This window comes from Xenopus tropicalis, chromosome 3, assembly GCF_000004195.4.
Source record: "Xenopus tropicalis strain Nigerian chromosome 3, UCB_Xtro_10.0, whole genome shotgun sequence".
NCBI classification, from domain to species: Eukaryota; Metazoa; Chordata; class Amphibia; order Anura; family Pipidae; genus Xenopus; species Xenopus tropicalis.
The window spans coordinates 16565940-16578249 of NC_030679.2; the positions used below are offsets into that span (position 1 = coordinate 16565940).

Consider the following 12310-nt stretch of genomic DNA (forward strand, 5'->3'; position numbering starts at 1 on the left):
TTTCCCTAAGGTACTACCCTATGAAAGCCACAGCTCCACTACTGTATGAGCGATAATCAATGTACCCTACCCATCATACGCCCCACCCTCTAGACTTGTTTGCTACGGTGCTAGGTAATAACTCTTGTCATTTATTTCATGTTATGTTATATTATTATTTTAATACTATTTTAATATTTGTATTTTGTAAATAAATTACTCCAGCCGATAAGTTGATGTACACAAGTACAATGGCAATGTCATATGCTTTGGGAAAACTGTAACAATAATTGAAGTTTACAACTTTGAAATGTAACAACAGATGTACATGCAATACATGATAATTGACCAATAAAAGTAATGATGTTAAAAGAAAAAAAAAAAAAAAATTGAGATTTTTTTTTTTTTTTGAGGTGAGCTTTGCTGAATTACTAAAATGAAGGATTACCTCCACTGTTAAAGAAAGGAGCTGAGGGGTGAGAGTGGGAAATTGGTCCGAGCACCGATTTTAACCAATGACATCAATAAGCAGAGTTTATATAGTGAATAATATAATATAGGGATATTAGGATATTATAAGTCCCCGAGAAGTTCCATAACCATATACAAGCACAAGGCCAAATCATGAGTACTTTTATACAGGTCATAGAACTTTGAGGTGACTTCTAATATCCTAATGTTTTACAACAGGAGGAACATTATTTTTTATAATACACAAGTTTCAATTAGTTGTATAAACAGAAATTACATCACTAAGCACAGATTATAACTGATGACATCACTAAGCTCCATTTATAAGGATATAATTTAGAATATATTCTTATATTGTGTATTATATGGATATAATCTGCAATTTATTTATGGCTGTTGTTTGTTATATAAGGTTACCCCAACAGTACTTTTGCCTGCTCCTAATGATAAACTAAAATATTCAGGTTGTTAATGCACTGAACCCAGGATTCAGTTCAGGATAAGGCTGAACCCCTGCACTTTCCCCAGTATTCAGAATACACTGAATTCTGATTGCCTGGTCAAACTGAATCCAAACCTATGGCACAGCTGTGCATTTTAAGCTATGAGCAAACTTAGGGGGTTGTTCCTGCTGAACTGTGCTTAGTACAAGGGAATACCTATGCTGCTAATAGTTTTATGGTATCTCTCTGTACAGGCTATGAGCAAACTTGGGGGGCTGTCCCTGCTGAATTGTGCTTAGTACAAGGGAATACCTATGCTGCTATAGTTTTATGGTATCTCTCTGTATAGGCTATGAGCAAACTTAGGGGGCTGTTCCTGCTGAATTGTGCTTAGTACAGGGGCATACCTATGATGCCATAGTTTTATGGTGTCTCTCTGGACAGGCTGCTGTTCCTGCCGAATTGTACAGGTATAGGACCCATTATCCAGAATGCTCGGGACCAAGGGTATTCCGGATAAGGGGTCTTTCCGTAATTTGGATCTCCATACCTTAAGTCTACTAAAAAATCAATAAAACATTAATTAAACCCAATAGGATTGTTTTGCATCCAATAAGGATTAATTATATCTTAGTTGGAATCAATTACAAGGTTCTGTTTTATTTCTACATAGAAAAAGGAAATCAGTTTTAAAATTCTGAATTATTTGATTAAAATGGAGTCTATGGGAGACGGGCATTCCGTAATTCGGAGCTTTCTGGATAACGGGTTTCCGGATAAGGGGTCCGATACCTGTACTTAGTAGAGGGATTAACTATGCTGCCATAGTAATATGGTATCTCTCCAAACTATAAGCAAACACTGAGAGGATTAGAGAAATCCACAGGGAAAATGTAAAAAATAAGTATCACAGGCTTTTAAATATTTAAGCTGTTGTAATACCTTATGTCTACCAGAAGGGGCTGTTTCTTTTCTACCTCTTGTATAAGAGCAAACTGATCCTCTGTAAACTCACTATCGGTACCATTGCTGTTAATGTGATTTTCTTCAAGTGAGCGGATAAGAAAGGAAGAGCTCCTGTCCATATTAGCACCAGGATCCTCTTTAGGATTATTTCTATCACCCTCCTGGCCAAAGGCAAGTTCAGCTTTCATCAAGTCTGCATCTGTTGTCGAGTCAAAGTAGGGAGCCCTTTTTAAAAGCTCAGTATCAATGGAAGATTTAGACAGTAAATGGTCAGATGCTATAATCTTTTGAGGGTCCCTTTTCAGAAGATCGCTTTCTAAGATGGCCTTGTTCATCAAGTCAACATTATTGTTGATTACGAGGTCACCTGCGACGCCCTCTGAAGGCAAAGACAGTTTATGGTCAGTAACAGGACTACCTTTGCATGGAAGTGGGGACTTGGCATTATCTTCTGGCAATGGAAGCAGCAATAAAGAAACATCGGCACTCTTGAGCAGCAAGCCTACAGAGATCTTCGTTTCATCGGCCAGCTTGCCAGTCACTTCCTCCACATCCTTTTGGACGTTCTCAAAGATCTGCTTGATGGATTCTTGGAGCAAGAGCAAGAAAATATACTGGTAGTGGTTGATTTGTAAGCTAACGTGTTTCTGAATGTGGACAAGAACATGGATGTCTGCGTCAGTCTGTTTGCAGGTAGGAGGGTTGGCCAAACTGCTGTCAAGGGACTGGGACTTCTGGAGAGGAGTATTGGAGCCTCCCAGATCAGTGCTGTAGTATTGTTTTAACAGCTTTTTCCTCTGCAGGCGACCCACAGAGTCTGTTGATTCGCTTTTGGAAATGCTTTGACAAAGATCGCCATCGGAAAGAGTCCGTTTCTGAGACTGAAGGAAACGTCGTGGTTGGCAGATCCATATAGAAAAGGGAAAGGAGTCGATAAAGCCTACCGGTCGCCCTTTCCCATTTTTAATACCTTCATAGTCAACCCAGAACTGTGTAAAATGTATGGCCCAGATGTCCATAGCAGCGGAGGTACTTAGGGCCTTGGAGTCTAGCTTTGGGGCCACCATTCCCTTATAAATGTCATGCATTTTAGTGTCTTGTTCGAAGGCGTGTCTCTGAAAAATAGGGTGCAGGATGTGGAAGCTTTCATGGGAACGGGGGAAAGAGGTGAAGGTTTCAGAGTAGAAATCGTAGTCTTTAAAGTCCTGAAAGATGGCTTCCAGGTCCGACCGGCGGCAGTTCGCAGACTGTCTTGTGTTGCTGGCAATCATTTCTGATGTCTGAATACTGATGGCCACTGGCTGATCAGGGTGGCAGTCTTGCTTCTTCTGGGAGGGTATAATAAGCTGTAAAACAAACATGGACATAGGTAAATAGGTAGATAGAGCAAACTGTGTGCCACATGTGGGCTCATTCACATGCAATCTTTTTATAGGTGCAGCATTGTCACTTCCTCTCAGTCAATAAACGCCATCAATAGAAATCAGCCCTCTACAGTAGGAAGTGCAGTATGTGGTAGGGGGTGGAGAGGGCCTGGGTCAGCGAGAGTCGCAAGGCCCACCGGGATTTTTCCTGGTGCCACACCAGCCCAGTCTGACCCTAACTCTGTAGCACCGGCTTCTATGACTTCACCATCACTATGCTTAATGGCTTGATGATTTCCTAAACTTAACATCTGCCCAGAGTACACTGAGCATGTGCAGTGCTGCAGCACCTCTGGGCTAGAACAGTAAGTTCAGTATATAAAATACAACATTTCTAGTCTTTTTTTTATGTTTTAGTTTTAGTATGGCGAAATTAACATACAAAATGAAACTCACTCGGGAGAAACCTGTCACTGAGAATCAATGGAAATGAGATGAAGCTGCCAGGAAGGAGAGCAGAATAAGGACAGGCACCTAGATGCCACTTTTAGCATAACTTTTCTTAATTCAGCTAATTATGCAAATATGTTTACAGATGGATCATATATATTTTATGTAGGAACAGCGGCTGAATTATTTACCAGCTCCTGCAGCTTGACAAGGAAAATTCTTGAATTACCTTCAGCATCAGTCCGTCGATCCTGATGTCAACATGCTCATCTGACTTGGAGTTGTCGTTCAGCATATACATGGCCATAAATTGGTTGAGGCTTTGCCTAAGGTCCAATACAAACTGGCTGAGCCATAGGATACTCCTCTCATCAAGGGTAAACTGCAGGGCATTCAGCTGTACATAGAGGTTGGGGTTTGGAACTGGGTAGGAGAACAGCAACAAAAAAAATGTACAAAAGCACTCAAATAAGGTGATTGCGCTTAATTAGTATTTTAAGGAACCAGCAAAAGGAAAAAAAAAAATGACTGGATCTGACTTACTTGGGAAGTTCTTCCCATCAGGGAAATAATATTCAGTGAATTCAATATGAATTGCAGACATTTCCTGTGGGAGATACAGGCTCTTCTTATTGCAAGAAATCATTGTTTTAGGGGACGAACGACACTGATCCGCTGTCGAGACCTAAAACGAAATAGGGCAATGTATACTGAATTTTGAATTCAAAGAAAGAAAGCTGATGACCCAAACCTATGTTGTCCTCTGCTTTTTACCTTGTTTAAATACAGCGTTAAAGGGTGGTTTACCTTTAAATTTTATGAAACCACCAACAATGCTCTCAGCGTGTCAGAAAATCTGTTTTCCATAAAAAAAACGTAAAACAACCACTGTAAAAGCTACATTTTAATCAGTCCTTCTTTTGTCTCTCAGATCTGAAGGGAAGGGAGTGGCCTTTTTTGAACCTGACACACTGAGAACTTAACCTATATGCTTACACCGTCACATCCAGGCTTTGCCCTTGCTTTTTTCCTTTTGGACCAAGTCATTGGTTGCTTGTGCACTCTAACCAGTTGCATAAATTGAAAGGTCACTGGTTAATTTCTTACTTGCAATGGCATAGGCCAGTGCTGTCCAACTGGTGGCCCGCAACCCCCCTCTGTGTGGCCCCCCACCTGCCTGGCTGCTGTGACTGCTTACCTTTGTGTAAGATTTAAATGGTATCTGTACTGAGATTAACTGGCTCCCTGCATGGTTCACACCTCAGATTCATGCTGTAATTGTTTAAACATGTAATCCCCTGTACTGTTCACACCTTTTCATGCCTGCATTGTTCAACCACTGTATTGTTCACACCTCAGGCTCAGGCTGTAATCACCCACATTGTTAACTTCTTCACACCTCAGACTGTAGGAACAGTGCCAGCATTGTGTCACTGTATGTACTGTGTACAGCACACACAGACAGCTTAGGGCAGATAGAGTATGGCACATACAGGCATCTAAGGGCAGGCAGAGTATGGCACATACAGGCATCTTAGGGTAGGCAGAGTATGGCACACACAGGCAGCATAGGGCAGACAGAGTACTGCCTGTGTGTGCCATACTCTGCCTACCTTATGCTGCCTGTGTGTGCCATACTCTGCCTGCCCTATGCCGCCTGTTTGTGCCATACTCTGCCTGCCCTATGCTGCCCCTGTGTGCCATAATCTACCTGCCCAATGCTGCCTGTATGCACATACTCTGCCTGCCCTGCATATGTGTGCCATACTCTGCCTGCCCTTTGCTGCCTGTGTGTGCCATGCTCTGTCTGCCCTATGCTGCCTGTAGGAGGTGAACCTGGCAGGTATTTGTTCTGGGAGTTTGTTAGTAGTTGAAAATAGCCAATAAATGGTCCCCAAGTTGTGTAATTATGTGCTGGGGGTTGCTATGCTACTCACAGGGAAGGAGGAGGCGGCATATGGATTTAAGGGCATGTCTTATTATGACATAATATAATTCTTTCACATATGAATGATGGTTGATATCCCTGCAGTGAGCACCAACCATTTGGGTTTTTGCTGCGCTACCACCATTAATGTGGGCATGGTCTTGTTATAACATGGGAGTGGTATGAAGTGGGTGTAGTTTAAAAAGGGGGAGTGGTCAAAACTGGCTTCCATTAGCGGCCCTCAACTATATATGCTAGAGAAATGCCGGCCCTCAGCACCACAGAAGTTGGACAGCACTGGCATAGGCAAACAGATTCAGCATATCACAAATCTAACATACTGTTATGCTGCTGAAATACCAAACCTGAGATCTGCTGAACAAAAATCTAAATAACTCCCTGAACTGCTCTTTCCTCTTTCATCCCCTTCCTCCACCCCCCCCCCTCCTTTTTCCCTTATGTTTATGACTACGTTATAAATTTGCTTAGCACCCTGGGATAACCCAAAAGGTGCTCCTCTGTATGCTTTACTTTTAATCATAAAATAAAAACATTTAAAAATAAAAAAAATAAAAAAATCTAAATAACTGAAAAACCACAAAAAATAAAAAATGAAAACCAAGTCTCAGAATATCAATGTTTGTCATACTACAGTTAATTTAATACTAAAACCCCTTTAAAAAGTAAAGCTCAGCCCATCCCACCTGTCCCAATAAAGGCACCAGAACAGTACATATTTATGTAAATCCTACCTGAAAAACACCTTGTGTGCATTTTCAGGGGAGAATTATGTAAAAATTGCACTTCAAAAATTAACATTTGGTATGATGTAGAGAGTGATGTTCTGAGACAATTTGCATTTGGTTTATATTTTTTGTGGTTCTTGAATTAAGCTTTTTGTTCACCAGCAATCCACTTTGGAATGTCAGCAGATATCTGGTTGCTAGGGTACAAAATGTGAGTGAGAGGCTATAAGATAAATAGAAGAGGCCTGAATAGGAATATAAGTTGTAAAAATAATAAAATTGCAGTCTCACAGAGCAATAGTTTATTTTGCTGTTGGGGTCAGTGACCCTCGTTTAAAAAGCTGGAAAGAGTAAAAAAAACTCAAAAACTGTAACAAAAAAAATAGCTAAAAATCAGCCATTCTATAAAATACTAAAAGTTACCTTAAAGGTGAACCATCCCTTTTAGGACTGTAGCTGGGAAGGGAGCTACAACGGGGAGCTGGCCACTGCTCCTGAATATACAATAGTGAGTGCAGTTTAGTGTATAGGTAAGTGTAGGACTAGTCAGACCTGGAATGACTTTGATGTAGTTGGACAGCTGAATATATTACAATATATGGACAAATAATCCCTGTTTTGTTTAAAGGGAAAGGCATACCCTAGTAGCATAGAGCACACAATGTCTTAGAATGTGCGGGGACCTCTTGTTTATGTCTATATGAAATTTGTGTTATCAGCCATTCGCTCCTCTATGGCTGTAATACATACAGTACAATTTGGCAGGGAAATTGTAATAAAATGTAAGAAAAAATCCCAAAGCACCATTCACTTGGAACATGTTTTTCTTCAAGATCATTCTAATGATTTTGGATGGTGAAATTCCAGATTTTAGTAGAAAGAGTCAATTTACATAAAATGGAAAAGAGCTCACCTGATAAATATAAAAATCAGCAAGTCTGACAACAAAAGAACTGGACATCGGGTTGGATTTGGGCTGCTCTTTAAACGACGTTGGTGAAGATTTCTTTACATTCTGATCAAAATCTGAAGGTTAAAGAGGACATCAGGGAAGAGTTAAAACATGAAGAAGGCAGTCCCTCCAGGATGAGATATAACTAGAGTAACTGGTGGGGTGGGGGCAGGAAGTTGAATATTCCAGCCATGAGTTATATTTTCTTCTTTTTCTCCCCAACTTGTCAATGGCTTAGTTTTCTTTTACAAAGATGCCCACCTTAAGATCCCCTTGTCTGGAGTAGATTGTTGCCCAATATGGCCACCAACGCACCGGGCCAAATTCAGCTGGATCATACTGCAGGCTTATGGAAACCAACCAGGTAAGGACCGCATCAACTTGCTGATGGGATTTTCAACCATCTGTATTGATTGGGCAGGCTGTATGGAGGACCCCCATACATCGGTTGATAAGTTGAGGTATTGGTTGGATAAGCAACTTGGCAGTGTATGGACCCCTTAAGCTTAACGGTCATGTAAACACTCTTCTTATCTCCTACCTAAGCCTCAGATACAGTTCACAGTTCCCTTATAAGAAAGCCAGAAGTGCGCTCTTATTAATAATGTAGCTCAGAAAGGATGCAACACTCATCGATATAAGCAGGAGCAGGTGACCTACTCCAGTAACCGAACCCTCAGTGCTTTGTACAATTGTACCATACACAACTGGGTTTTGTTTGCCACCCCTCAGTATTACTCTGCCAAATCCCCATTGGTTTATTTAGCGAGGTCAGCACTTACTGTCTTTGTTGTGGAAACCTAACCACATACAACTTTAACATTTCCCTGAAAGGAGAAAATAGGCCATTTCTAACTACATTCCTGCACTATATCTTGCAGTGGCCCTGTTGCCTGCATTTGAACTTTTTTATTGGTAAATCTGCAATATCATCTGCATTTAATTCCAATATAAGTAGTTTTCATTTTTCACTTTAGGCACTAGCCAAAATATATATAGATTATTAGTTCTCTCTGTAGTTTTGTACATTGTATGACCCCCCCATAAATAAACTCTGTAAGTCACTTTATCTCAGGGTTCAGCTTCACTCTTGCTATACTCCCACATCTGACACAGCTGGGTGAGTCTGTTGCTTGATCAATTACTGTAGAATAAGTTGTGATTCCCCAGACCTGTGTGCAGTGCTGCCCAGCTTTGTCTCTCCCTATTTATTAAGACTTTCTTAGCGGAGAGCATTTGCTGGGGTGGTGAGCATTTGCTGGGGTGATGCGTACCAAAGTGATTCATTTACAAGTGATCTGAACGAGTTTAACAAGGAGTTCAACACAAGGAGACAGGGCCGCCATCAGAAATCACGGGGCCCCTCACAACAAAATTTTCTAGGCCCTCCCACGCCCCCAATGGCCCCTCCCCCAGTAACCCCTCCCATCAATACAAAGTACACACAGACATTGGTAGCCAGGGCCCCCCTAAAACACTGGTAGCCAGGGCCCCCCCCAAATTACTCATACTATGGCCCGCTCCCCGCTGCTTACTGCTTCCGCCCGTTTCCATCGGCTCCCCCCCAGCATTCTCCAGGGCCCCCCAAGCATACTGCTGCTTTCTCCAGGGCCCCCCCAAGCATCCTCCAGTTCCCCCATCCAGTGTCCTCCTGCTTCCTCCAGCCCCCCCCAAAGATCCTTCAGCTCCCCCATCATCCTCCAGTTCCCCCCCCAGTGTCCTCCTGCTTCCTCCAGCCCCCCCAAAGATCCTTCAGCTCCCCCATCATCCTCCAGTCCCCCCAGTGTCCTCCTGCTTCCTCCAGCCCCCACCAAAGATCCTTCAGCTCCCCCAAGCATCCTTCAGTTCCTCACCAGTCCCCCTGCTGCTTCCTCCGGTCCCCCTGCTGCTTCCCCCGGCTTCCTTGACGTCCACCGCTATGTCCTGCTGCTATCTGCAGCATCTGCGCTTTTATAAAGTTTGCGCCACGTGCGTGTGACGTCACCTTATTTAAGCGCAGATGGAGCGCAGATGGAGCGGAAAGCAGCGGGATATAGCGGCGGACGCCAGTAGTGACAGGGCCCGGACTCGATTAAAGGGGGCCCGAGCTAAGAAAACTCTAGCACGGCCGGGCCCCCTTTAAAGTTAGAAACGTCCGGGCCCGGGATGACTGTCCCCCCTGTGCCCCCCTGATGGCGGCCCTGCAAGGAGAACTACAAGGAGAGCCACTACAAACTGCTGCTTGAAATGTATGAACTGTCTAAAATGCAGAACAATTTGCTGATGCACTGAGGAACCTGCTTCTGCCATTTTCTAAAAGCTACAAGACTATGACCCACCTGCTAATGGCAAAACTCACTTCATTTCCACTGCTTGTATGCATGGTGATCCCTAAGGTAGTCTCTTCCTTTAACCCCCTTGTTGTCTGTCCATACTCCATCCACATATCCTCCCCCTTGCTCCCATCTACATACTCCAGCTCTTTCACGCTTTATAACTACTTACAACATCTTTGTCCCACAGTTACTGTCCGTACACAGAGGCGCACTCATTTTAAATCCTCTACTCGCATCTTCTCACTCTTTTTCCTACTATTGCTGGCTGCAGGGGATGTCTCTCCAAACACCGGGCCCTGCTCCATACCTACTTATATTCATCCTTGTCCTTCTGCCCTCATGCTTAAAGCATTTCGTTCCTCTGCTGTTTCTAACCTTATTCAGGTTCCCACTCTTCCCTCTTCCTGCCTTCCGTTTTCTTGTGCCCTTCTAAATGTCCATTCCTTAACTAACAAAGCTATGTTCATCCATGATCTGTTCTGCTCTAAATCATTCATCTCCTCGCACTAACAGAAACCTGGCTTTTGCAGAATGATACCGCCACTGAAGCTGAGCTCTCTCAAGGAGTTCTGTCTTTCTCCCACACCCCACGGACCACTGGATGCGGTGGGGGAGTTTGAATTCTCCTCCCATTGTCGGTTCGCATCCATTCCTATTCCTCTCGCTTTTTCTTTTAACTCATTTGAGGTGCATGCCCTTTAAATCTTCCATCCTCTCTCTGTACAGGTGGCTGTCATTTACAGGTCCCCGTCAGCCTCCTCATCTGCTACCTTCTTTTCTGATTTTGAAACCTGGCTCTCTTTTTTTCCTCTGTACTTATGGCCCTGCAATCATCCTTGTGGATTTTAACTCCCACATTGATGATCCCTTGCCACCTTGGCCCTCACGTTTTCTTCGCCTAACCTCCTCCTTTGAACTCCAGCAGTGGGCAAACGCTCTGACTCATAAGAATGGCCACTTTCTGGATTTAGTCTTTGCCAAAAATCTGTCCCTTCCCTTCTCTGACTATCACCTGGTTACATTTTCTGTCGCTCACTCTCCTTCCCAACCTGCTCCTTCCCCCACTGTATTAATTTGGAAATACACAAGATGTAGACTTCCCGGCCTTAGCTCACTCTTTCAGGTCCAGTCTCTCCTCCTTTAACGACAAGATGTCTGGCCCCGATACCCTGGTTAGCAAGTACAACAGCAAACTAGCCTCCACCACTGACTCATTTTCACCCCTTCAGCCTAAGCATATTTGGGCTCAAAACCCACGCCTCTGGCTGAATGTGCACACCAAATATCTTACAAACTCCTTCTCTTAACCTTTAAAGCCCCCCATCACTACATCTCTTCTCTTGTGTCTCCGTACGTTCCTGGCCGACTCCTTCGTTCCTTGCAGAGCAACCACTTGGTTGCGCCCCCCACTACTACTGCTGTTTCCCACTTTAAACCTTTCTGCCTTGCTGCTCCTTTCATATGGAATGCCCTCCCTAATTTCCTCCGGAGAGAATCCTCCCTCAGTCTTTTTAAAACTAAACTTAAAGACCTTTTGGAGAACTCGCACAGCACTGTGACCTAGAGTACTTATATTTGCCTATTTGTGTCTGTAAGTTACCCTCCCATATAGATTGTAAGCTCTACAGGGCAGGGACCTCCAGCCTCGTGTCTTTGATGCTTAACTTATTGCAACTGTATCCTGTATTTATTGTTATACTTTGTATTTATCTATTATTATCTTAATAACCTCCTGTTTGCATTAATGTATTCTACTGTACAGCGCTGCATACATAAGTAGCGCTTTATAAATAAAGATATACATACATAAAGTTGTGCCACACACTATTCCTCAATACTACTTCATTTAAAAATGCCTTATTTGGATATTTCTGTTTATTTTAAAGGAACAGTAACATCAAAAAATTAAAGTGTTTAAAATATAATGTGCTGTTGCTCTGCAAAAAACTGTTTTTGCTACAGAAAAGCTACTATATAAATAAGCTGCTGTGTAGCCACAGGGGCAGCCATTCAAGCTGGAAAAAAAGTAGAAAAGGCACAGGTTACTTAGCAGATAACAGATAAAGTCCCATATAATGGGAGTTAATCTGTTATCTGCTAAGTAACCTGTGCCTGTTCTCCTTTGAATGGCTGCCCCCATGGCTACACAGCAGCTAACTAATATAAACTATAGTAGTCTTGCTGAGGCAAACACACCAGTTGTAGCAATGCAGGGCAACAGTACATTATATTGGTATTACTTTTATACACTTTCATTTTTTGGTGTTACTGTTCCTTTAAGACCAATTTTCTGTATGTCCAGTATTCAATAAATACCATAATTTTAAGGTGTTCTGCTGCTGCACAGCCACAGTCCTTTGCCAGTGGCATTTATACCCACTGCTACTATAGGCACCATCTCTCCCAAGTATACCTGCAATCCCACAGCCCCAGTCCCTTCCCAGAGGCTATTATCACCACTGCAACTATAGGCACCGACTCTCCCTACTATACGTGCTATTCCACAGCCACAATCCCTTCCCTGTGGCAATGATACCCACTGCTACTATAGGCAGCTTCTCTCCCAAGTATACCTTCTATCCCACAGCCACAGTCCCTTCCCAGAGGCTATTATCCCACTGCTAGTACAAGAACCATCATAGTTTGGAGAGTGGCCCTATGATCTAAGGATTTCTGGTGGGCCCCTGGGGTCCCAGT

General features: G+C 43.0%; 1 protein-coding gene across 4 annotated transcripts in view; it reads right to left on the minus strand.

The window, feature by feature from the left end:
- The window catches only part of uhrf1bp1l (UHRF1 binding protein 1-like), a 131885-nt gene that overhangs the window by 76456 nt on the left and 43119 nt on the right, over positions 1 to 12310 (minus strand). For all 4 annotated transcript variants that reach the window (XM_018091955.2, NM_001130247.1, XM_018091953.2 and 1 more), the window contains 4 exon segments: positions 7260 to 7372; positions 4217 to 4358; positions 3903 to 4096; positions 1836 to 3205 (listed from right to left, as the gene is read on the minus strand). In XM_018091955.2, coding sequence (XP_017947444.2) covers positions 1836 to 3205; positions 3903 to 4096; positions 4217 to 4358; positions 7260 to 7372 — 1819 coding nt within the window.